The sequence below is a fragment of the Geotrypetes seraphini genome, chromosome 10, assembly GCF_902459505.1.
Source record: "Geotrypetes seraphini chromosome 10, aGeoSer1.1, whole genome shotgun sequence".
Taxonomy (NCBI): domain Eukaryota; kingdom Metazoa; phylum Chordata; class Amphibia; order Gymnophiona; family Dermophiidae; genus Geotrypetes; species Geotrypetes seraphini.
In genome coordinates, this window is record NC_047093.1 from 132,665,559 (window position 1) to 132,692,535 (window position 26,977).

Genomic DNA, 26,977 nt, shown 5'->3' on the forward strand with positions numbered 1-26,977 from the left:
ATTTTTCACAATCTGCATGTTTTAACAGCTTTGAACAGCCTAGTATCAACTGCAAATTTAATCACCTCAGTTGCTTCTTCAGACCCTCCAGTTCCTCGCATTGACTACATACATAACACTGCCTCCCAGAGGGGAGGTAGTTATACATACGACAAACATTGCAGAAAACTGGGTAGCTCATCATCCTTCTTCTGTCTGCTGCTTCTATTGCTGTCTGTTTGCTGGTCTGTTGTCTGAAATGGCTTCTCCCTGTTTCCTAGGTCCTCTATGCTTCTTGTTCTTCCCTATATGCCTTCTCACGCTTGTCTGAAGTGGCTTCTCCTTGTGTAGGAATCTGTGTAGCGTCCTTGGTGTTGTTACTGTTCCCTCTCCTACCCCAATTGCTTTGTGTGTGTCCTTTGCTGCGTACGTCTTCTGTGAGTGCTGTGTTTATGTATCTGCTGTCCTGTTGCCCATGTGGTACTTACCTGTGGAGGTGTCCTTCCTTAGTGTTTCTTCAGTGCAGTGACTTGTCCCTTCTTAAGGCCCTTTGCAAAGGTGCTCTCGCTAAGACGAGCACCTTTGACGCTCGCCTTTGATGCGCACTGAATGGCTGAGTGCTGTTGGCCTCTCCCCTTTTAAGGGGGAGCTCCGGATCTATGTTTTGCTGATGTTGGAGAGGTGGGCAGAGCTACTTCTCACCCCTGCCCCTCACTCTCTCCTGCTTCCTCTTCCTCTTTCCCCTCTTCTTACTCCTCTTCTCTCCTGCTCGCCTGCTTCCTGACTCTCTCCTGTCTGCCTGCCTCACTCTCTAATAGAGTTAGGAATTCCATTCCAAATTTCTAATAGAGTGAGGAAGTCCATTCCAAATCTCTACCAGCTTGAAGACAAAAGATTGACTAAGCTCCCCAAGAGATTTAAATCCCTTAAAGGAGGGGAAAGATAACATATTTCTCTGTATTCCTTGAATGACAAGATCTAAAGGTATTCCAATATAAGGGGACTAAAGGATCAAATATTCCATAGAGAAGCTTAAAGATTATGTATGCAGATTTAAATTGGATCCTAAAGTGGACTGGGAGCCAGTGAAGCTTTTTCAACAGAGGAGAAACATGATTATACTTTCTTTTCCTGAAAATAAGCATAGCAGCCATATATTGTATTAACTGAAGTTGTTTTAGACTGCCCTGCTTAATGCCCAGATAAACTGAATTACAATAGTCTAGCTGGGCAAGCACAATGGATTATAAGAACACTGAAAAATGTTTTTGATGGAATAATGATCTAACTTTCCTCAACAAACGCAGGCTGAAAAAACACTTTTTTGTCAAATAATTTATCTGTTCGTGAAATGTAAGTGATAAGTCTAGGATGATACCCAGCACTTTGGAAGAAAAATTTATATGGCGTGAAATATGTAGTGAAATATCTGGTATCTGTTTTACCATGGTGCTGTGGTTTGTACGATTGCTGTAATGAGATTTTCTTCAACTGCATGGTGTTTTGTTGCACAGTGCTTTGTTGCAATGAGAACCTTTTATTTATTTTTTACCTCATATCTCTTGATTCATCTTCTATTATGACATTTTACATTTTAATACGTGTTATGATCTTTTTTAAAAATCTCTTGAAAAAAGACATGTCCCTATTATTTACTTACCTTTCCCACTTTATTTACTTTGATCCAACCATTGTTTTCCTTTCTAAAAGGAAAAATCAATACTATTTCATCTGTGAGCACAGATCAAAGAGAATTATGATAGATTCCTGTAACTTATTTTCCTCTCAGAACCATCCTCCGCTATCAAAATGTTAGCTACTGTGTCTCCCTGAAAATAAGACAATGTCTTATATTCATTTGGAGCCCAAAAAAGGCACTAGGTCTTATTTTCAGTTAAGGTTTATTTTTTTCATGTACATGATCATTACATTACATTACATTACATTAGTGATTTCTATTCCGCTTGTGCCTTGCGGTTCTAAGCGGATTACAAGTTAGAGGACTGGACATTTCCAGTAGCATTGCAGTACATGTAATCAAGAGTGTGTCCAGTTACAATTGTTAGTCTGGACTTTTCCAGGAGAAATTGATAGCAGGTAGTAGATAGTGATAGGTTGTTTAGACGAATAGAGATAATACTGTTCGGATTCAGGGTGTTGCTGGTGGTGGTGATGGAGGTGGTCGTGAGAACTTTTTCTAATACTTTTATGAGGTTATGATGATGGGAAGTGTTTTTTGAAGAGATGAGTTTTGATTTCTTTTCGGAATACTTTAATGTCTGTAGATTTGGTCAGTAGATTGGTGATGGTAGTATCGATCTTTGCTGCCTGTGTCGCTAAAAGGCTGTCGTATAGTTTCTTTCGTCGTGTTCCTTTGAGAGGGGGGTGAGTGAATAGGCTCTGAGTTCTCCTTAGTCTGTGTGAGAGGTTACGGTGTAGTCTGTTATTTAGGTAGCTGGGGGCTGTTCCATGTATTACTTTGTATAGTAGACAATAGAATTTGAACTGGGATCTTGCTTTTATTGGTAGCCAGTGTGAGTCTAGGTATGCTTTGGTGATGTGGTCATATTTGCCGAGTGAGTAGATGATTCTGAGGGCTGTGTTCTGAACTGTCTGTAATTGTTTTATCATGTAGTTTGGGCATGATAGGTATAGGCTGTTACAGTAATCTACAATACTTAGTACTAGGGATTGTACTACTATCTTGTATTGATCTTTGTTGAAGAATTTTCTTATTTTTCTTAGGTTACGTATTGTGAAGAAAGCTCTTTGGATGATTTTGTGGATTTGAGACTGCATTGTGCAGTTTCTGTCTAGTTGTATTCCCAGGATCTTGAGTGTACTTTGCATTGGGTACTTGATTGTATTTAGTACTAGTTCTGTGAGAGATGGGTTTTTTTCCTTCTCTAGTAGTAGGAATTTAGTTTTTTCCGAGTTCAGTTTTAGTTTATGACTTGACATCCATTTTTCTACCGTTTCCATTATTATTTTCAGGTGGTTTGTGGATAATGGGTCTTGAATGTTAAAGGGGAGGAGGATAGTTATGTCATCCGCGTAGCTGAATGATACTGTGTTTAGGGCATCTAGGGTTATGCCTAGGGATGCTATGAAGAGGTTAAATAATATGGGTGATAATGGTGATCCTTGTGGTACTCCACATGGGTTTGACCATGGGTCGGATATGTGCTCTTTTGATTTGACTTTGTATGTTCGTGTTTTGAGGAAGCTTCGGAACCATTTGTGAACATTACCTGAGATTCCTATTGCGTCTAATGTCTGGAGTAGCGTGTGATGGTCAACTAGGTCGAATGCCGCAGAAAGATCGAGTTGAATGAGAAGCAGCTTGTTTCCTTTGCTGAGGTGTTGTCGGACAATGTCTAATAGTGATACCAGTAGAGTTTCTGTGCTATGGTTCTTCCTCTTTGCTTTCCCCCACATGTGCAACATCTTTCTTCCTCTCTCACACATCCCCTTGTTCCTTCCCTCTGCAGCATCTTTCTATCCCTCCCATCCCCCTGTGCAGCAGAATCCTTGCTCAGTTTCCATCCTTCCCTCCCTCCCATCCCTCGTGCAGCAGAACCCTTGAGCACCCACCGCCGCACCTGCTGCGCTGCTGAACTGCCGATGACCTATCTCTTTGATAAATTTCTCTGACTCCTTCCTGCCTTGTAATATCTCTGAAACACTTCCGGATATACCTAACTACCCGCGGCTTTCCAATGTAATTTTAAATTTTTCTGTGTAACATCGCTGTCTGTGTACAGTCTCTTCCTCTATGAACCGCTCTGAACTGCTTGTGATATTGTGGTATACAAAAAATTAAGTTATTATTATTATTATCCTTCCCTCCCGACCGATCCCCCGCTGACCGCGACCATGAATACCTTGCTACAGAGGAGCGACGTGCCAGCAGCACTCACAGGATGCTTCATGGCCTTCTTCCTGGGGCCTTCTGTGTACTGATGATGTCATCAGTACACAGACAGCCCCAGCGAAAAGGCCACGAAACAGCCTGTGAGTGCTGCTGGCCCAACACAGACTTGACAGCAGATCAATGTTCTACATTTGTAAGCTATTCCCTGCTTTATAGCTCTATCAATATGCACTAAGGTGCGATAAATACTAGTGTGCTAGTATACTTCAGAATGTGCTCAGGTATCCTATGTGCTATGGTATACTCCAAATTTGCATGTGCTAACCATGCACTAAAAAATAATTTTTATTTTTTTCTTGGAAGGGGGTATGTTGAAGGAAGAGTGGGCATTTCTATTCTAATTGTGTGAGGCCTTACCATCTACAATATAGATTTTGGAATGTGCTCATATAGTAATTTTAAGTAATTTTTTTTGGAGGTAAGGAGTGGAGCTACTGACGCTGACCCATTCTGCTTCTATTCCTTTCTCTCCTCTCTTCTACCTTCCAAAGTATTTAGATCAATGCTGTCTTTTTAAAATGTTTATTTTATTTTTATTTTTCCTCTAACTCTACTTTTCACTTCACTATTACCCTCCAGGTACTTTAGTTAGATTGTGAGCCTTCGGGACAGTAAGGGAATTTTCCAAGTACCTTTCTTATTTCTAATCTTAATGTATATTTTCTGTAAACCGCTTAGAACCTAACGGATGTAGCGGTATATAAGAAATAAATTACATTACATTACATTACATTTACATTACATTACATTACATTACATTACATTAGTGGTAGCACCCTGAGGTTGTGGGATTGATCCCAGGCTGCTCCTTGTGATTCTGGGCAAGTCACTTAATCCTCTAATGCCCCTGTTACAAAATATACTATATCGTATGCAAACTGCATTTAATGTGTAACCATAAAAAGGCAGTATAGAAGTCCTGTCCCCTTTCCCTTTAAATGGTAATATTAGCATATGGTTGTTAATTCCAAAAGTAGAAAATAAGTCATTTTATTAATGCAGTAAAATTGGCCTTAGAAGGCAGAAAAAAACAATTTATTTATTTAAAATTTTTTTATACCACTTAAGAAATAAGCAGTTTACATGAGTTAAAACAAATATAATAATTATGATAAACTAAAATCTAAAAATCAACAGGGGAGAACTAGCTTTTGTAAAAGTACCCCTAAAATGTTCTGCTATATTTTCAATGTATTTTTTCTTTTGAAGTAAAATTAAGGAATTTTAGAACACAAAAAATAATACATATTTATGTTTTTTTTAGGTTGAAGTTCTTAAAGATATGCTACTATCTAGTATATAATGAACGCTTTGAATTTACAATGTATATTTTGATAGCTGTGAATGCATTTCCAATTATACTGGACTTCATACCAACATTAAGTGATATATATAATGAAGAACTTCAGTTTCTTAACTATATTTTTGTTGCTTTATATATGCTGGAAGCACTTCTAAAGGTAGAGTATATATAGCAAAGGGTATTGCTAGTACTTTAAATTTTGGAAATATTTGAGGAAATTCCAATAATCTATTAGTAAATGATGATGATGAGAGTAATAAAAGCTAAAACCTAGGAAAAGAGTAGGGGGTTTAATGCTTATTTAAAATGAATAGAATTTTAGGAATGTACATTTCTTTTAAGAAGAATAGTAAAATATGATGAATGTGTTAGGATTAAAATTTTATGTGGATTTTGATGAATGGCAAGAGAAACAGGAATGTAGTGCTAATATAAAATGGAGGACAGGTAAATGTTTCTCTCCCTAAGATGGCTGACAGGAGAGAAGTATGTCCTATAATTAGACCCAACACCCATGCTGCCTGCCACTGTTAACTCCTATTATGTATGCAAACTTGTAACTGCTAACTCTCAGTATGTATATTAGCCTGTAAACTGCCAACTCTTATTATGGGTGTAAATCCTTAATATGTATGTAAACTTGTAACCCATTCTGGGCTCTTCTGAGAGGAAAAATAAATAAATAAATGGTTTTCTAGTAAAACAGGATTCACCTTTGGTTGTTATTTTCAAGCCACAGAATTTAAATTGGACCTAAGTAAGCTTACATGCGTTGGAAGTTTTCTATTTTGTCAAGCTGACATTGCATCCTTGCTGAAAATGTACCTAAGATTAAGCAGATAGGATAATGAGCTCTGATGAGCTGGGCAAATGAAGCAATTGGAATAGGGGGCTATATAATGGAGGCACCAAACTGGTCCAATGAAGAAGAGGTAGTTGTTTGTATTCACCTACTCCCTGTACCCTAAGACACTTGAAACATAGCAAAGGCTTCTTTAGAAGTGACCCCCTTCCTTTTTGTATTACCCTCCCCCTCTCACCTTTTGAATTTTTTTTCTCAATGTAATTTTTACTCTCATGTTTTTCTCAATGTATTTTTTTCTCAATGTATTTTTTACTCCCTAATGACATAAAGGGGAAGGATACTGGATGGATTTAGGTTGGAGGGAAAGAAAGGGGGCAGATGAACGACTACTTCGAAAAATTGCAAGCCATGAAATCGAGGGTGAAATACGTGGATGAAAAACTGGCTGGAGCATAGGAAACAGAGAGTGGGGGTAAATAGACAATAATCAGACTGGAAGAGCGTCACCAGTGGGGTGCCGCAGGGCTCAGTGCTTGGACTTGTGCTCTTCAACATCTTTATAAATAATCTGGACATTGGTATGATGAGTGAGGTGATTAAATTTGCGAACGATACGAAGTTATTCAGAGTAGTGAAGACACAGGGAGATTGCGATGATCTACATCGAGACATAATTAAGCTCGAGAAATGGGCATCAACATGGCAAATGAGGTTCAACGTGGATAAGTGTGAAGTGATGCATGTCGGTAACAAAAATCTCATGCACAAATACAGGACGTCCGGGGTGGTACTTGGAGAGACTTCCCAGGAAAGAGACTAGGGAGTTCTGATCGACAAGTCAATAAAGCCGTCCACGCAATGCGTGGCAGCGGCAAAAAGGGCGAACAGAATGCTAGGAATGATAAAGAAGGGGATTGGAGAAGATAATCATGCCGCTGTACCGGGCCATGGTACGCCCTCATCTGGAGTACTGTATCCAGAACTGGTTGCCGTACATGAAGAAGGACACGGTACTACTCGAAAGAGTCCAGCGAAGAGCGACTAAAATGGTTAAGGGGCTGGAGGAATTGCCGTACAGCGAGAGATTAGAGATACTGGGCCTCTTTTCCCTTGAAAAGAGGAGACTGAGAGGGGACATGATCGAAACATTCAAGATACTGAAGAGAATAGACTTAGTAGATAAAGACAGGTTGTTCACCCTCTCTAAGGTAGGAAGAACGAGAGGGCACTCTCTAAAGTTGAAAGGGGATAGATTCCGTACAAACGTAAGGAAGTTCTTCTTCACCCAGAGAGTGGTAGAAAACTTGAACGCTTTTCCAGAGTCTGTTATAGGGGAAAACACCCTCCAGGGATTCAAGACAAAGTTGGACAAGTTCCTTCTAAACTGGAACGTACTTAGGTGAGGCTGGGCTCATTTAGAGCACTGGTCTTTGACCTAAGGGCTGCCACGTGAGCGGACTGCTGGGCACGATGGACCATTGGTCTGACCCAGCAGCGACAATTTTTATGTTCTTATGCTGATAGAAATGGGGGGAAGGGATAGGAGAGAGTGAAATGCCAGATGGAAATGGGGGTGTGTGAGAGAGGGAAGGGAAGAAGAGGAGAGGAGAGACCATTGAAGGAGAAAATGGAAGAAGATGGATGCCAGACCAATGGGGGTGAAGGGAAAGATGGAATGGGGAGACATACAGTTTCTGGAAGTGGCATAGAAGGACAGAAGATGAAAGGAAGAGAATGACAAGAAGATGAGGAGAGCAGAAACCAGAGAAGACAAAGGTAGAAAAAAAATTTCTATTTATTTATTTTTTTTGCTTTAGGGGACATGCATCGCTGTTTCTGTGGTGTTGCATTGTATGCAGAGACCAGCTTCTTGGTGGTTCAATTTAACCTTTGTCTACATATTTCTATGTTATCCCTCCTTTTACAAAACTTTAGAGCATTTTTTTAGTGCTGGCCATGGTGGTAACAGCTCTGATGCTCAGAATTCTATGAGCATCTGAGCTGTTACCACCGTGGCTAAAAACCATACTACAGTTTTGTAAAAGGGGGAGAGGTTAGTTTGTGATTACATATTCCATACTAGGCGAAGGTGTTTTCTGTGTTCTATTTGTATGAAAGACAGTTTTTTGTTAGCGTTGACTAGCTTTGTTTGGCGAAATACATCAGGCATGGTTCTTGGGAGCACCTTGAATAAACCTGATTTGAATCTCCTTATTTTCTGCCAACCTTCTTTAGTTTCATGTTGGATTCTTTGGTGGACTGCTTGCCTTGTTGTTTCGTGCAAGTTAACATACATGGAGTGGAACATTCTAGAGGAGTTACAGATTTGGTTGTTTATACATACATATGCCCCCAGATCTTTATAAAATTATTATAATTCCCTTTCTGCAAAACAATTGTTATTTCCATCTTATATATGTGACCTATTGAATTCCACCAGAATGTATAACTAAGATTATTATAATTTTTCCAGTTATTAGTAATATGTTGCATGGCGACTCCTGTTATAATCAATAAAAGTTTTTAGCGCATGCAGAATTGCCACGTTACATGGCTAGAACTAACGCCAGCTCAATGCGGCAATTCTGCGCGAGCTAAGCGCGCGGTAAAACCGCTATCGCAGCTTAGTAAAAGGAGCCCTAAATGTGTACTGTTTGTATATAACTGCTGGAGAGGGTGCAGAGGCGAGCCACGAAACTAGTCAAAGTATGGAGAATTTGAGCTACAGAGAACGCCTCAAGAAACTGGGACTGTTCACCCTCGAGAAGAGAAGACTGCGAGGAGATATGAGAGAGACTTTTAAAATATTAAAAGGATTTGACAAAATAGATCAGGAACCAGCATTACTAACATTTTCAGATGTGACACGGACAAGAGGTCATAGCCTGAAACTGAGCGGCAGCAGGTTCAGGACTAACATCGGAAAGTTCTGTTTCGTACAGTGAGTGGTGGGCACTTGGAATGCTCTCCTGGAAGAGGTTGTGATGGAGACTACTGTTCTGGGTTTCAAACGCAAGTTGGATGCATACTTTCTTGCTAATCATATTGAGGGTTACGGGAAAACCGGGTCTCCATAAAGGAGTACCTAAATGGGCCTCCGCATGTGCGGATCGCCGGACTAGATGGACCTAGGTCTGATCCGGAGAAGGCATTTCTTATGTTCTTATGTATTAGTTAATTATTATTAGTTATTTTCCAATGCTCAATATGACTGCCTTTCTTAAGGTTTGACACTTGTTCCATAATTTTTTTATTAAATTTAAGAAGTATCCAATTCTAGAATTGTGTGGTGCAGTGGTTGGATCTACAGCCTCAGCACCCTGGGGTTGTGGGTTCAAACCCCGCACTGCTCCTTGTGACCCTGGGCAAGTCACTTAATCCTCCATAGCCCCAGGTACATTAGATAGATTGTGAGCCCACTGGGACAGAGAGGGAAAATGCTAGAGTACCTGATTGTAAAAACCGCTTAGATAACCTTGATAGGCGGTATATAAAATCCTAATAAACTTGAAACTTGATATTTGCCCTCTTTCAAATGGTATAGAGCAGCGTCTCTCAAACGTTTTTAATTCCGGCACACTAAATGGAGCAAATGTTTTTCATGGCCATTAGTTTTCAAGGTCCAATCACGTCAAAGAATGATGCTTATCTGGGCAGTTGTATAATAAAAAGAATGGATAAGATAACATGAGAAGTGAAATTGTCATGAATCAGAGGGATACGGCACAATCGGATCCAAGATGGCCGCTACTGCTACCTGACTGCTGTGAGGACGCCGTCGATAGTCTATTTACCTTAAGATTTGTCGGCCAAAATGCCGAAAAGAAGGGGCAGAAGCGTCGGTAGAGCCTCCCGATGTTCGGTAGCCCCATTGCCTACGGTCAATGACATTTTTTGGCGCCTTCTGAGCGAGCAGGAAGCGTCGGGGAATCGCCCTGTGAGTGCCCCGGCAGAGAGTAGTGCCGCGGGGTCTCAAGGGCTCGATATCGCGCTGAGCCCCGACGTAAGGACGCCTCCGCTTCAGCCAGAAGCGCTGGGAGCCAGCTCACCGCGAGGGGAGAGCACACCCGAAGAGGAAGTGTTCTCCCCCCGAAAGGCCATTTTGTTGGAGGGCTCGCTACAGGGAACAACCCAGAGTGATTCTCTCCTCTGGAAAGAACCAGCGACTGGAACAACGTTGGCTGAAGAAACTCAGGACCCCAGAGAGGTAAAGCACTCGAATGAACAATATTTAAAGACACAAGTTACGTTTATTTCTCCTGTTAAGCCCTCTGAAGTCACTTTAGATTCTCTATGGGATTTAGTATCTAATCTAGGGAATTCCCTTAATCCGCAAATAAAACATTTGGATCAAGAGATAAAAAACCAGAAAGCAGAAATCAATTTATTAAAACAAGATATGGTATTGCTGAAGTCCAAAATACAAGAAGAAAACAAGGAACTTAAAACAATTAAAAGTAATCAAGATCTACTTGTTAAAGATAATCTAATTATGAAAACAAAATTGGAAGATCTTGAAAATAAGACTCGGGCTAATAATTTGCGTTTAATTAACTTTCCAAAAATTTCATCAATTTCTCCACGAGAAATGATAAAGCGCTACTTTCTGGAGATATTAACAATACCTGAGGATTCATTACCACCTCTTACAAGGGCATATTATTTGCCTACAAGAAATCGGGATCCTCAAAAGAAAGAAGATGAAGGAATGTCGCAGGAAGCACCCTTGGATGTTTCCACTTTATTGGAACAATCAGATAGAGAATTGGCTATCACAGCCACTCTCTTACTGACTGTAGCTTTGGCTCCAGATAAGGACTGGAAACTTAAACTTTTCTTTAAAAATAGGTCTAAGGACTTCCTGGGTCTCCATATTCAAATATTTCCTGATGTCTCAAGGGAGACTCAGAAGAGAAGAAGGGAATTCCTAATGTTGAAGCCAGGTGTGACTCAGATTGGAGCTTTTTTCTTTCTTAGATATCCATGTAAATGTGTCATCAGATACCGTTCTTTTAAATATGTTTTTGTAGAACCGGCTCATTTGATTGCTTTTCTTTCTCTGAAACGTCTTGAGTGTGGAATACCATCTGTACCTAAGTGATAATTAGCTCTGCATCAGCACAGATTCAGTAATTTTCTTTGTAAAATTATTCTTCAATTTAATTACTCTTTTCGTTAATCTTGGATCCAAAATGGAGGACTAGTGTGTGATTAAGATAAGAAATGTTTTCTTTTTTCCTTTATACTTTGATCCATTATTAGGATTGGAAGTTAACCTAAATGTTATATTTTCTTGATTATACTTTCTGTACAAGTTATGCTTGATAATAATGTAAAATCTTATAAATAAATAAAAAAAAGAATCAGAGGGATACATACCCTGTAGGTTCTAAAAGCAGGCTTGTAGATTAGATATAAACTATGAAGGCAGTGGCGTACCTAGTTTTCATTAGTTGCCATTAGTTTTCAAGGTCCAATCACGTCAAAGAATGATGCTTATCCGGGCAGTTGTATAATAAAAAGAATGGATAAGATAACATGAGAATTGAAATTGTCATGAATCATAGGGATACATACCCTGTAGGTTCTAAAAGCAGGCTTGTGGATTAGATAAACCATGAAGGCAGTGGCGTACCTAGCATATGTGACACCTGAGGCCCATCATTTTTTGACACACACACACCCCCATCTGTATGAACAACATGATTTTTAGTAACAATCCACACATCACACAAGAGTGTACCTAGGAAAAGGCAGCATCTTACATACTGCAGTGAGCAGTACATCAGTACACCCATTGTAAAACTAAACAAGCCAGACTAGTACAGATCAATCCTACACAGTCAGTCCTAACTGAAAACCATGTCTTTCGAACACACAGAACACAGAAAACACCTTCACCTAGTATGGAATATGTAATCACAAACTACCCCTCTCCCTTTTACTAAACTGTAATGTGGTTTTTTAGCCATGGTGGTAACAGCTCAGACTCTCATAGAATTCTGAGCAATTACCACCATGGCCAGTGCTAAAAAAACACTCTACAGATTTGTAAAAGGGGGGATAAAATAGAAAAACGTAGACAAAGGTTAAATTGAACCACCAAGAAGCTGGACTCTGCATACAATGCAACATCACAGAAACAGCGATGCATCTCCCCTAAAGCAAAAAAATAAATAAATATAATTTTTTTCTACATTGTCTTCTCTGGTTTCTGCTTTCCTCATAGTCTTGTTACTCTCTTCCTTTCATCCACTGTCTACCCTCTCTCTGCCCCTTCTATTTGGCTTCTTCTCTCCTCGTATTCTCCTTCCATCTCTCCCTTCACCCCTATTATTCTGGCATCCATCTTCTTCCATTCCCTCCTCCAATGGTCTGGCATCTCTCTCCTCTTCTTCCCTTCCCTCTCCCACACCCCCATGGTCTGGCATTTCACTCTCTCCTCTCCCTTCCCCCCACTTCCACAAGCATCTGCCCCCTTTCTTTCCCTCCAACCCAATTCCATCCAGTATCCTTCCCCCTTATTTCTCTCTCTCCTTTCCCTGCACATCAATTCCATCAGCATCTGCCCCTTTCTCGCCCTCCACCACCCTTCCATACCACCCTGACCCCTTTTTCTCCCTCCACCACCCTTCTATGCTCCTCTCTCTCTCTCCAAATCAGCAAGGTCCCATGATGACTGCTTCTGTTGCCTCTGCCTCCGGAAGATGTAAGTGACATTGGAGGGGGTGGGCCAGCAGACACAGGGAGTTGGGGCAAGGTTCCGCAATGACTGCAGCTGCCGGTCCACCCCTTCTGACTTCACGTCTTCCGGAGGCATAGGCAGCAAATGCAATCATCGCAGGACCTTCCTGCACTTCAGTGAGGCTGCCGACTCTGCTTCGTAATAAGTATGGCAGCCGCACTGAGGTGCAGGTGCCATTTAGAGCAACTTGGAAGGTTCTGGATCCAGCCGGCTGTGTACCCCCCTAGGGCTGGCACCTGGGGTGGTCTGCCACTGTATGAGGGGACAAAAAATAAAAAGAATGGATAATTGACTGATTTAGATATGTCATACAATATAACCACAAAAATATGTAATAAAATGCAATTCTAAACTCAAAAGACTCCAGATGAAAAATAGACTACAGAAAGGAAACCAGAAAAGACCAAACCCATAGTACTAAGATTCAAATGCTAAAATCGGACATGTCCATTATGAAGAGACGTGTGGATCACTGCTAATTATAATGAGTGAGTCTTTAAAATATGAGACGGTAACGGATAGCCAGGCCTGGTGGACGGAAGTGACAAATACTGGAGCCAAAACAAGAGCACCGTGATGAAACTTGAATGGAAATATGGATACCTATTTATACTTTTGAGTAAAATTGCGATGCGAACATGTCATAGAAAAGAATAAATAATGTGTAAACTAAAAACCAAGAATAACATATTGTAACACCAAACTCAGAATTAATGAAATAACATGTTAAAAGAACTTAACCCCCCCCTTAATATAGGACATATACATACTTAAAATGATGACTGGTTACAAACAGTATGCCTAGACTATATAGACATAAACAGGGCAAAAGTAAACTTATGGGAAATGAACAGCTGATAATACAGAGTGTATCTTGAAAAGCCAATCAGGTAGATGAAAAGTGAAACCAGGGAAAGATCTAAATTATTGTTCAAATGAGCTTCTATTAAAACCAAAGAATAAAACCACAACACTCGGGGAAAGTAAAAAAAAAGAGAGTAAAATGGACTTACCGAAAAGGTCTCTGCACTGATGAGATAAACTCGTACGCAGAATAAATGTGAACACGCAATAGTGGGCTATGATATTTGATCCGTTGAAAGAGGCACCAAAAAAGTGTCAGCAATGGATTAGATTCACACTGATAGGGGAGGGGCATCGGGCTGTTAAAAAAGGCTGCTTTAATAAATAAATGAAAATACTGATGAAAAACTAAATAAAAAAAACCAACACCAAGATAAAATGCCGAACCTGACTGCAAGTGGTAGTGAAAGTAGCATAAGGTACCCGTAGTACTGTTAGTGCCAGAGCTGCTTAGAATAAAGAACCGTGCTGTACATGAGGAGGAAAAAGAAAAAATGAGGTGATAAGATGTAAAGTGCTGGCCCCTCACTGCACCACTTGATAAAACTAAGGAGCGATATTCTAGAGCAGGGGTGCCCACACTTTTTGGGCTTGCAAGCTACTTTTTAAATGACCAAGTCAAAATGATCTACCAACAAAATTTTTTTTAAAAAACACAAAGCACACTGTATGCATAGAAAATGTTAATTATCATTCCTATGCACTGTCACCTCAGTAACAACCATAGAAAGATTTATATAAAAAAAAAACAACCACCATACAAAAATAGACAAATCCGCCCCCTCCCTTTTTACTAAACCACGATAGCAGTTTTTAGCACAGGGAGCTGTGCTGAATGCCCAGCACTGCTCTCGACGCTCATAGGCTCCCTGCGCTAAAAAACGCTATTGCAGTTTAGTAAAAGGGGACCATAGTGTAAAATATAGACAGCAGATATAAATTCAGACACATTTTGATCACTAAATTGAAAATAAAATCATTTTTCTTACCTTTGTTGTCTGGTGATTTCATGAGTGTGTGGTTGCACTTTCTTCTTCTGACTGTGCATCCAATCTTTCTTCCCTTCTTTCAGCCTGTATGCTTCCTCTCCTCCAGACCTCATTCCTTTCCCCAACTTTTTCTTCCTCTCTCCCTGCCTCTCTTTCTTTTTTTCTCTCTTCATGCCCCCTTTCTTTTTTTTCTGTTTCTCTTCTTTCGTTCTGTCTCCCTGTCTGCCCTCTTTCTTTCTTTCTCCCTGCCCTCCACCAAACCACTGCTGCTGCCATCGGGGAACAGGCCCCAAAGCTGCTGCCGCCCCAAGTTCTCCCTGCTTCCCTGCGTCGGGCCGACCAGCATTCCTCTCCCCGACGTGAATTCTGCCGTCGGAGAGGAAGTTCCGGCCCTGCCAGGCAGCGATTTGCTGGCCAGAACTTCTCTCGGGAGAGGAAGGCTAATCAGCCCGGTAGATTGCGATCGACCTATTGGGGACCCTGTTCTAGAGAAATGCTGCCGGGACCCGCCTTCGCAGAAACAGAAGGTTGGCAGGACCCGTCAGCAAGAACAGTAAATTGAAAGCTTCAATGACCTGTCTCCCGCCTTAACCAGTAGCGAACGCATGCTCCGGGGCTCTAACATATGCGTGCCGGCTTCCCTTCCCCCCCCTCCCAGACATAAGTTCCGGTTTCCGAGGGAAGAGAAGGGAAGCCGGCATGCACACTAGAGCCCCAGACCATAAGTTCGCTACAGGCTAAGGCGTGAAATCTCCAAGCTGTTTTGATGGTTTTTTAAAGTTGAGCAGCAGCAGAATTCACGATCGGAAGATAGCCGGGCGGTCATCTAAATTAGCCGGGCGGAGCGCCTGGCTAAAAGGCCCTAGGGAGAACACTGATATGGGTTACACTTGGTTGGTGTAGAGTGAGGCAGGTGAGAGGCATTGTAAACTTGGTTATTAATATAGACTTATATTTCGGATAGTATTACTGCTTTAGAATATATTTGAACACTTTTATATATGCATGGAAAGGGTTCAGAGTTAAAATCCTTGGTAAGTAGGTGGGAAGGGAAGGAAGGGGAATTTGTTCAGAGATGTTTGGGGTTGCATAGAAGAAAAACTGTGCACTGGTATGCTAATCTTTGTTTGTTTTGAATTTAAAAAAAAGAAAGAAATACAAGTGGAAATAAATAAGAAAACAGATAAATGGGGGCATGGGCGGGGCAGGGCCAGGGGGGCCCAGTGTACTTATGTGCCTAGGGGCCCTTGAAGAATTAATCCTGCCCTGACCTTGTTGGTAGTTTCCAAAAGGAATCCACCTGGTGTGCATGTGCTATAGTGCAATATCCCCCTCCATCCTAGAATTTTCTCCCTTTCTGTGTTTATGGGGAAAACCCTTGATGATAAAGGTCCTTAGAATACCATATTTCGAGAACAATTATAACTAAGGGGTCAATATCCAGAGCAATTTAATACTCCAGAAATAGCTCCTGGCCAGTTAAATCACCTGTTTATGGCTAGCCACTAATTTTCAGCTGCACTTAACAGTTAGTGCTGCTGAAAATAACTTATTAGTGCTGAACTGAAAACCAGATATTTTGAAGGCACTCTGGGGGCAGAATCAACACTTGGCCAATTAAGTGCCAATATTCAGCACTTAACTAGCTATGTAGGTTACCTATATAAATAGGTAAAGTGATGAATATTTGACTTAATTAGCTATGTGTTAGCCAGCTCCACAAATCCCTGGAATTCAATACTAGTGCTCAAAAATGACCTGACATTGAATTTCTGGGTTTAATACCCATAGTGGTCAGCAAAGCACTGATTGCCGCTGGATGAATATCAGGAGTTTGGCAGTTAGCCAGGACTAGAATAGGAAGTGAAACATGCTTGCAATTATGTGGGGGGGGGGGGGTGAGGGGGTTGCTACTACCCTTTCCACCATCTAGTCATAACATTCAAGCTCACATCATCACTAAACAATTTTAGATGCATCCGCACATCCTTTCCTTGCCTGGTCCCACCCTCTCGACCCTCCTTCATCTGCTTTTCTTCCTTCCCTGAAATTACAAAGGAAGAACCCATACAACTTATGCCCTCAGCCATGCCCCTCAGACCCTATTCCCACCCCTCTACTTGACCCCATTTTACATACTGTTATACCTTCCATCTGTCATAACCTCAACCTATCCATTTCCATGGCAACTGTCCCTGATGCCTTCAAACATGTGGTGGATAAGCCGCTCCTCAAGAAACTCCCACTAGATCCCCACCTGCCCGTTCAACAATCTTGTCTTCTTTTTTCTGTTTCTATCCAAGCTACTCAAGTGTGCAGTTCTCCATCGCTCTCTTGACTTCCTTTCATCTCAACAGATTCTTGATCCTCTACAATCAGGCTTCTGACCTCTACACTCCTCAGAGGATGCCCTCATCAATGTCTGCAGTGACCTATTCCAGATCTAAGGGCCTTTACTCGATCCTCATCCTTCTTGACCTGTCTATTGCCTTTGACACTGTTAATCACTGCTTACTCCTTGATACACTGTCCTCGGTTGGACTCTGCGAATCTGTTCTCTCCTGGTTTGCCTCCTACCTCTCCCATCACACATTTAGTGGATCCTCTTCTGCTGCTATCCTGCTAGTGGTTGATGTACCCCAGGGCTCTGTCATAGGACCTCTTCTCTTCTCTCTCTACACTTCCTCCCTTGGTGCCCTGATTTCTTCTCTCTCTCTACACTTCCTCCCTTGGTGCCCTGATTTCTTCTCTCTCTCTACACTTCTTCCCTTGGTGCCCTGATCTCCTCCCATGGCTTACAGTATCATCTTTATGGTGATGGCTCCCAGCTCTACATGTTTACACCTGAAATTTCACCTAAAGTCCAAGAAAAAGTCTCTGCTTGTGTGGCTGACGTTGCTGTCTGGATGTCCTGCCATCATCTGAAACTAAACATGTCCAAGACTGAGCTGCTCCTCTTTCCTCCTAAACTCTCCTCTCCTCTCCCTCTGTTTTCCATCTCTGTAAATAATACTGTCATTGTTCCAGTCTTCTCTGCCTGCAAACTTGGAATTGCCTTTGCTTCTGACCTATCATTTTCTCTGCACATCAAACAAACTGCTAAGGCTTGTCACTTCGATCTCTACAAATTCATCAAGATTTGCTTTTTCCACACTCTCGTAGCCTCACGTTTAGATTACTGCAATCTACTTCTAACTGGGTCTCCCACTATGCTACCTATCCCCCTTACAATCTGTGCAAAACTCCGCTGCACTTCTCATCTTCTACCAACCTCACTACACTCATGTTACCCCTCTCCTCAAATCACTTCATTGGCTCCCTTTGCATACAGTTCAAACTCCTATTGCTAACTTACAAGTGTGTTTATTCTGCTGCCTCTCAATATCCCACCTTTTTGATATAGCCTTCAATTCCTAACCCTACTCCCCACTGTCCTAGCTAGCAGATTAACCGTTCCCCCTAACTGTATCTATGGCATCCTGTTTGCCTGTCCTGTCTGTTTAGATTGTAAGCTCCTTCGAGCAGGGACTGTCTCCTTCATGACTGCTGTGTACATCTGGTAGCGCTATAGAAATAATTAATAGTAGTAGTAGTATTTGCTTAGTAATATATGTGGTGAAAAGAAATAAAATTATGGGTTGTTTTTTTTCAGGCTTTAGCAATGAGGAAGGCTTATATCTTTCAATATTGGAACCAGTTTGATCTTTCCATCCTAGTAATTGGAATCTCAGAGATCATCACTGAACATCTACTGACTTATTTCAAGGCTTACAAGTCTGAAGTGAAGATTATTAGACTATTCCATTTTCTTCGAGTTTTTAGAGCTTTGCGACTTTGCAAGGTAAAATTATATATAATAGTGTGGCTTCATTTTGTACAGGAAAGCTTCCAAATATCTTCTTGGTTCTAAGAACAATATAAAAAAGAAAACAAGTTTCCCAAAATCTGACTTTGTAAATAAATATATTATTATTAGTTAATCAGTGTTCTCCCCAGAAATTTTTTCCAGCCGGGTGGCATGAAAAAGTAGCCGGGTGGGGCGGGTTGGGGAAATTTGGTGGTGGGGAAAATTAACCCCCTCTTTTACTAAGGTGCGCTAGCATTTTTAGCGTGCACAAACCCCTGTGCTATGTGGGAAAACTAACGCCAGCTTAATGCTGGCGTTAGCATCTAGCGCATGTGGCAATTCTCCGCGCACTAAGCGCACGCTAAAACCACTATTGTAACTTAGTAAAAGAAGCCCTAAATGTGTACTATTTTTATTAGTTAATTATTATTATTATTATTTTCCAATGCTCAATATGACTTCCTTTTTTAAGGTTTGACACTTGTGCCAGAACATTTTTACTAAATTTAAGAAGTTTTTGCCCTCTTTCAAATGGTATAGAGGTTAAAAAAAGGGAAAGGCGTTAATGAAGTCATTAGGTTCAATCTAGCCTTTATTTCTGCATGAATTAAGAACATAAGAAGTTGCCTCCGCTGAGGCAGACCAGAGGTCCATCTTGCCCAGCGGTCCGCACCCCCGGCGGCCCATCAGGCCTACTTGCCTGAACAGTGTCCCTGACTAATTTAAACAACTAAAAAAAAAAAAGATAAATATAGCTGATCCAGTCATACAAGAAATGGCTCTACAGCAAGGGTGCCCACACTTTTTGGGCTTGCGAGCTACTTTTAAAATGAACAAGTAAAAATGATCTACCAACAATAAAATTAAAAAAAAAACCCACAAAGCACACTGTACGCAGAGAAAATGTTAATTATCCCAGGACAAGCAGGCAGCATATTCTTGACTGATGGGTGACGGCACCGACGGAGCCCCGGTACGGACAATTTTAGAGTGATTGCACTCTAAGAACTTGGAAAGTTCTGGTAGGCCGCACCGCGCACGCACGAGTGCCTTCCCGCCCGACAGAGGCGCGCGGTCCCCAGTTTCTTAGTTTCCGCGGAGTTAAGAAGACGAGTTTTTCAACGGCTGTTGAAAATTTTTTCTGACTTGCCTTCCCGCTCGCGTAAACCTTTTTGGCTTTATTGCTTTTTTCCTTTTCTTTAATTAAAAAAAAACAAAAACTTTTTTTCGTCAAATTTGGTTTTTCCCCGGCGGGGCCTTCTGCCACCATCGAGGCCTCGGCCTTCGATTTGGCTGAAGCCGTTTTTCCTTTCATGCCCCCTCAGCCAGGGTTTAAAAAGTGCCAGCGGTGTGCTCGGCCTATATCTCTCACGGACCCACACAACTGGTGCCTACAGTGTTTGGGTCCTGAGCATCAGGCCTCCACCTGCACCCGCTGTGCCACACTTAAAAAACGAACCTTGAAAAATCGCCAAATACAACAGCGATTACTGTTCGGTGCAGAGATGTCCGACCCCGTTCCATCGACTCCGGCTTCGGCACCAGTTCAGTCGGCACCCTCTTCTTCGACGCCGCGCAACACCGCACCGGCGTCCCAGCATTCAAGTAAGCCGGCTAAGAAGCCTTCCCCGCTGGAGCGTCCTCTGGTCTCGAGTGCAGTGAGCCCAATCCTGCCGAATGTGAGGCGCCAGCGGAAGAGCTCCGCCCCTATTGAGGTGAGTCCCTCGACATCGGGCTCCTCATCTCCGGGGCGTCGAGCGGCACCGCAGGTACCGCAGAAGAAAAAAGCTGTACCGGTGCCATCCCTTGATGACCGTATTACGGCCATTCTCCAAGTGCAGCTCAAGGAGCAATTACAACAGCTCCTTCCAGCTATCCTGGCACCGAACCTTCCGGTGCCGGTCCGCACTGAGCCGGTACCGATAGTGGAACAGCCTGTACTGTCTGCATCCACTGTTTCAGTACCGCTCCACTCGACCTCATCGGTGTCGATGCCAGTCCTCGCACCGGAGCCGAGAGCTCAACATCAGTCGGTGCAGACTTCGGCACCGGTGCCACCGATTACATCTCCGGGCTCGGTATCGATGAGGTCGGGTAAGTCGGTGCGCAAAATCCGACACGTAGAACCATCTACTCCAGAGTCTCGGGACCGTACTTCCCATGTCAGGGATCCTGATCTGTGGGGAGATTCAGAGGAACCCTTTCTCTCTGAAGGTGAATGTTCCTCAGATGAGGATGATTCTGATGTACCTGACCCATCCTCTAGGCATGACACTTCATCTTTCTCCAGTTTTCTGAAAGATATGTGTGACTCTTTGTCTATTCCTTTGGAGGCTGAGTCCAAAAAGTCTAAAGCTTTTTTGGATGCCCTTGACTTTGACCAACCTCCAAAAGAATTTTTGAAGCTCCCTCTTCATGACATCTTGAGAATTTAGAGACTCCCTTAACGGTTCCAGGGGCCCCTCGTAAATTAGACTCTTTATATAAGGTAATTCCCATTCCTGGGTTCGACAAACCTCAACTTCCACACGAATCTTTACTTGTCGAATCTACCCTTAAAAAATCTTCAGGAGCCAGTGTATATGCTTCTGTACCTCCTGGCAGAGAGGGTAAAGCCATGGATAAATTTGGTAAGAGGCTCTACCAAAATGCAATGTTGGCAAACAGAGCTGGTAATTATGCTTTTCATTTTTCTTTCTATCTTAAACATCTCCTTACCACCATGGCTTCATTTGAGAAGTACCTTCCTCAACGTAAACAACAATCCTTTCACCATTGCTTGTCGTCTCTGTTTCAACTGCGTAAGTTCATGGTTAGGTCCATTTACGACACCTTCAAACTTACATCCAGAGCGACAGCAATGTCTGTGGCAATGCGTCGCCTGGGCTGGCTTTGGGTATCCGAACTTGATGTTAACCATCAAGATCGGTTAGCCAACGCCCCGTGCCTAGGGGATGAGCTCTTTGGGGAATCCATTGACTCGACCACTCAAAAGCTCTCTGCTCATGAGACACGCTGGGATACCCTGCTTAAAAATAAGAAAAAGCTTCCTCCAGCAAGGCCTTTTAGGCAGCAATCGGCCTATCAACACCGCTTCACAGCTCGCCCATTACCAACAGCTGCTCAGCAACCCAGGCGTCAAAGGCAGCAACAACGTCAGCCTCCCAGACAACAGCAACAGCAGCAACCTGTGAAGCCACCTCCACAGCAGAAGACACAGCCCTTTTGACTTAATTCTCCAAAGTATAGCCAGTACTCCTATATCTGCTCTCCTGCCTCAACCTATAGGAGGTCGTCTTTCTCTGTTCCTCAGCCGGTGGGAAGTTATTACTTCAGACCAATGGGTCCTCAACATCATTCGCCACGGCTACTCTCTCAACTTTCAGACTCTTCCGCCCCAAAGCCTGCCAAAAGAGTCTGCTTTGAACAGTCCTCAATCTGCCCTCCTTATTCAGAAGTTCAATCCCTCCTCCTTCTGAACGCTATAGAAGAAGTTCCTATAGATCAAAAGGGGCAGGGATTCTACTCCCGTTATTTTCTAGTTCCCAAGAAAACGGGAGATCTCAGACCAATCTTAGATCTTCGCGATCTCAACAAACATCTGGTAAAAGAAAAATTCAAGATGCTTTCTCTAGCCATTCTTTATCCTCTTCTCAATCAAGACGACTGGCTATGCTCCCTCGATCTCAAAGAGGCATACACTCACATACCGATCAACATAACCTCCAGACGGTATCTACGCTTCATGATCAATCATCGGTCCTTCTCCAGGATTTTCTTCTGTGAACACAGAACAGAAGAATTTGTTTAGCACATTTGCTTTCTCCTCATCACTCTCCACATATTTGTTCCCAGCATCTTTCAGCCTAGCAATTCCATTTTTTATCTTCCTCCTTTCACTAATATATCTGAAAAAATTTTTATCTCCCTTTTTTACATTTTTAGCCATTTGTTCTTCCGCCTGTGCCTTCGCCAAACGTATCTCTCTCTTGGCTTCTTTCAGTTTCACCCTGTAGTCCTTTCTGCTCTCCTCTTCTTGGGTTTTTTTATATTTCATGAACGCCAACTCTTTCGCCTTTATTTTCTCAGCCACTAGGTTGGAGAACCATATCGGCTTCCTTTTTCTCTTGTTTTTATTGATTTTCTTCACATCGCTGAAGGGTTAGAAGGAAAAGTGTGCCTTTTTGCAGATGATACCAAGATTTGTAACACAGTAGACACTGAAGAGGGAGTGGAAAATATGAAAAAGGATCTGCAAAAGTTAGAGGAATGGTCTAATGCCTGGCAACTAAAATTCAATGCAAAGAAATGCAGAGTAATGCATTTGGGGATTGATAATAGGAAGGAACCGTATATGCTGGGAGGAGAGAAGCTGATATGCATGGACGAGGAGAGGGACCTTGGGGTGATAGTGTCTGAAGATCTAAAGGCGAAAAAACAGTGTGACAAGGCAGTGGCTGCTGCCAGAAGAATGCTGGGCTGTATAAAGAGAGGCGTAGTCAGTAGAAGGAAGAAGGTGTTGATGCCCCTGTACAGGTCATTGGTAAGGCCCCATTTGGAGTATTGTGTTCAGTTTTGGAGACCGTATCTGGCGAAGGACGTAAGAAGACTTGAGGCAGTCCAGAGGAGGGCGACGTAAATGATAGGAGGCTTGCGCCAGAAGACATATAAGGAGAGACTGGAAGCCCTGAATATGTATACCCTAGAGGAAAGGAGAGACAGGGAAGATATGATTCAGACGTTCAAATACTTGAAGGGTATTAACGTAGAACAAAATCTTTTCCAGCAAAAGGAAAATGGTAAAACCAGAGGACATAATGTGAGGTTGAGGGGTGATAGATTCAGGGGCAATGTTAGGAAATTCTACTTTATGGAGAGGGTATGTGGATGCCTGGAATGCGCTCCCGAGAGAGGTGGTGGAGAGTAAAACTGTGACTGAGTTCAAAGAAGAAGTGGGATGAACACAGAGGATTTAGAATCAGAAAATAATATTAAATATTGAGCAAAGGCCAATACTGGGCAGACTTGCACAGTCTGTGTCTGTATATGGCCGTTTGGTGGAGGATGGGCTGGGGAGGGCTTCAATGGTTGGGAGGGTGTAGATGGGCTGGAGTAAGTCTTAACAGAGATTTCGGCAGTTGGAACCCAAGCATAGTACAGGGTAAAGCTTTGGATTCTTGCCCAGAAATAGCTAAAAAAAAAAATTTAAAAATTTAAATTGAATCAGGTTGGGCAGACTGGATGGACCATTCGGTTCTTTATCTGCCATCATCTACTATGTTACTATGTTAGATACATCATGGAGGATGAGGATAGAGTAGAGGACTCTGGATTTGACCAGGTGCAGATCATTGGAGACTTTAGCAAGGGCAGTTTTCTGTAGAATGGAGAGCGCGAATAGCTCAAGATGAAAGAAAGTCAAGACAATGGTGGTGAACATGTTCAAGTAGCTTGGTTAAGAAGGGCAGGAGGGAGATGGGGTAATAATTGGAGGGGCAGGAAGGGTCCAGTAATGGTTGAGGAGCTGCATAACTACAGCATGTTTAAAGGTACAGTTGCAGTTGAGAATGATAGGTTAAGGATATGGCAGATAGTGGGGATGATATAGGAGAGCTGGTAATCAGTAGAGAGGTGGGGATGAGATCAGAGGAACATGTAGTGAGTTTGGAGGAGAAGAGAAGCTGTGCAGTTTCCATGATTTCAGAGAAGGAAGAAACGGTGGCAGGGTTTGGTGGGAGGGTCAGTGCAGCAGTTGGGAGAAGGGAGAGGCAATTCGATCTAAGTTTATCACCCTGCTACCTCTAGTTTTTCTGCTTCTCTGTCTCTGGAAAGATTTGTTAGAACAATGGAAACATGATGGCAGATAAAGGTCAAATGGCCCATCCAGTCTGCTATCCACAGCATCCACTATCCTCTCCCATGCTTTATTGAATTCAGACAGGCTCAGGAGTAATTTAAGGAAATACTTTTTTTAACAGAAAGAGTGGTAGATGCTTGGTAGAGGTGGTGGAGAAAAAGACTAATCATCTCTTAGTTTCATCCTAAGCCCTCTCATTCCTGAGCTTCCTTTGAAATGAGAGACTTGCTTCATGTGCATTTATGCCACATAGGAGGAATAATGGACTATGCAATTTAAATTAAAACTGAATTCAGATAAAACTAAGTTCTTTTTGGCAAGTCCTAATAACAAGATCACGAATACCTCTTTGAGATTAAATGGGTCAGACCACCCATTTAATTCTACCATCAAAATCCTGGGTGTCATCTTGGACCGAAGCTTGATTTTTGAAGATCATACTAACTCTCAGGTTAAAAAATATTTTCTCACTTTATGGAAACTTCGTACTATTTTGACTTCTCTTTTCGACTGCTGATTCATACTTGGGATCTTTTAAGAAAACCATCAAACAACTGAGAATCATTCAGAATGCTGCAGTCCGTCTCATCTAAAGTTTGCTTGCCTTTGCTTCAAAACCATAACAGGTTCATTCCCAATCTATCTATCTCATCATTTTGAATTTCCAGGCACAGTTGTACACGTAGTGCCTACTTGTTCGCTTTCCCATCCTTGAAGGGCTGTATCTACAAGAGATTCCTCAATAGAACATTATCATTCCAAGCAGGCAAATGGAATAAATGTTTAACCAACTTTATCTCAAACACTCTTTCTTACCAAACTTTTAGGAAGTCAATCAAAACTTATCTCTTTGATAAATTTCTCTATTTCTGCCTTGATGTACTTGTAAAACACTTCCAGGAAAAATTTGATTAATCTCACCATGCTAATGTAATTTTGAATTTTTTTTTTTTTTTTGTAATATCGCTGTCTGTATACAGTCCCTTCCTCTGTAAACTGCTCTGTGGTATTGTGGTATATAAAATAAAGTTATAATTATTATTATCTGTATCATATCTCCTCTATCCATTTTTTCTCTAGGGTATACATATTCAGGTGTAAACCGCTTAGGTTAGTGACATGCTGGAGCAGTATATCATATCGTAATAAACATAAACTATGTCAAAGGCTTTGGTAGCACTATGGAAATGATTAATAATAATAGTAGTAGTAGTAGTGCCTAACCCTCAGTAAGCCTGGTTCTAAGGGAGAGATTATAGAGGCTCAGCATTAAAAAGAGTTTTAACAGCAACTTGTAAATTGCATATATAATTTGAATATATTTGCTTGAGGAGAGAGCTGTTAACTAATAGGCTTCTTTGGATCTGTTTAGGACCTTTTTGAGACTTTGGGGAGTAGTAAGTGGGAGAGAGGCCTGGAAAACTCTCAAAGTCAGGCCAAGTGCACTATATTTCATGGGGGTGACTGTGAATCCTCTCAACCTAACTAAAAAGCACTCCTTGAGGAGAGACCTCAAGCTGGTTTCAGCCTCTTAGTTTGAGACTGAACTCTGAGGATTTTTTTTTTTTTTAGAGATCAGACTCCACAGGTTACCCTTGAGGCTAATTCCTACCCACCCATCCCAAGGCAGAGCTTTTTTGGCTCTTCAGCCAACCAGGAACAGGGCATTGCTTTTGTAGGACTTTTCTGTTCTTTTTTTCTTCCAGGTGTAAGTACTTCTGCAACCACATTATGGCAGGGAAACAGGGAATATCTGATGTCTAGCCATTGTCAGTCTCATGAACAATTAGTCCTAGGGATAGATCTCATAGAAGTTATAGTGGAACATTGCACGCCATTAAAACAAGTTTGAAGATTTGAGATGTCTTGCTATAGATATTGAACACAAATCTATGCAGGTAGGAGATCGAGTTCAAAGACTTAAAACAAAGAGAATTGCAGTGGATTCAAAGACTGAATAGTTTATTTCCTGATGACATTAACAGCATTACTGAATGGTCTGTGTTCATATGAGAAGATCCTGCACTGTGGAGGGATGGGTGTCTCAAACTGGATATGGTCATTACTGTTGTTACTCATGATGTAAATTAAATCAAACAAATATGCCTTATGAGAATTTTAAACTTTCATACATTCCTAATACGCATACACCGGTCTGCTTGAAAATATAAGCGCCATTTTTTTTAAGCATTCAAGAGCAGCAGAAGTTAATGCTTATGAGAGAAGTGTACGTACCTACAAGTTTTTTCTTTTTCATATAATGTCGCGATGCAAAAGTTTTTGGAAGGAAGTAATTTGTTGAATTACATTTTAGTTTTAAGAACATTCAAGATTGTCAGCATTGGCAACTATGTTAGAATTTTACCACGCATGTGTTGGTGTTCAGGAGTATCAAATGCACCATGCTTAAATTGAGAAGCATTAACAGTGAATGTTTATGAAGGAAACGTAGGTGCTTACAGGATATATTTTTATTTATGTGATGTTAAAGTACAAATTCATTTGGATTACAGTAAAACCTTGGGTTGTGGGCATAATTTGTTCCAGAAGCATGTTCTTAATCCAAAGCACTCTTATATCAAAGCGAATTTCCCCATAGGAAATAATGGAAACTCAGACGATTCGTTCGTTCCACAACCCAAAAACTTTAATAC

The 26,977-nt window shown here is 41.7% G+C and overlaps 1 protein-coding gene across 1 annotated transcript in view; it reads left to right on the forward strand.

The window, feature by feature from the left end:
- Positions 1 to 26,977, forward strand: part of LOC117367625 (sodium/hydrogen exchanger 10-like) — a 301,595-nt gene that overhangs the window by 173,609 nt on the left and 101,009 nt on the right. Inside the window, exons 13-14 of the mRNA XM_033960369.1 lie at positions 5,178 to 5,373; positions 18,272 to 18,460. Coding sequence (XP_033816260.1) covers positions 5,178 to 5,373; positions 18,272 to 18,460 — 385 coding nt within the window. The remainder of the gene's footprint in view (positions 1 to 5,177; positions 5,374 to 18,271; positions 18,461 to 26,977) is intronic.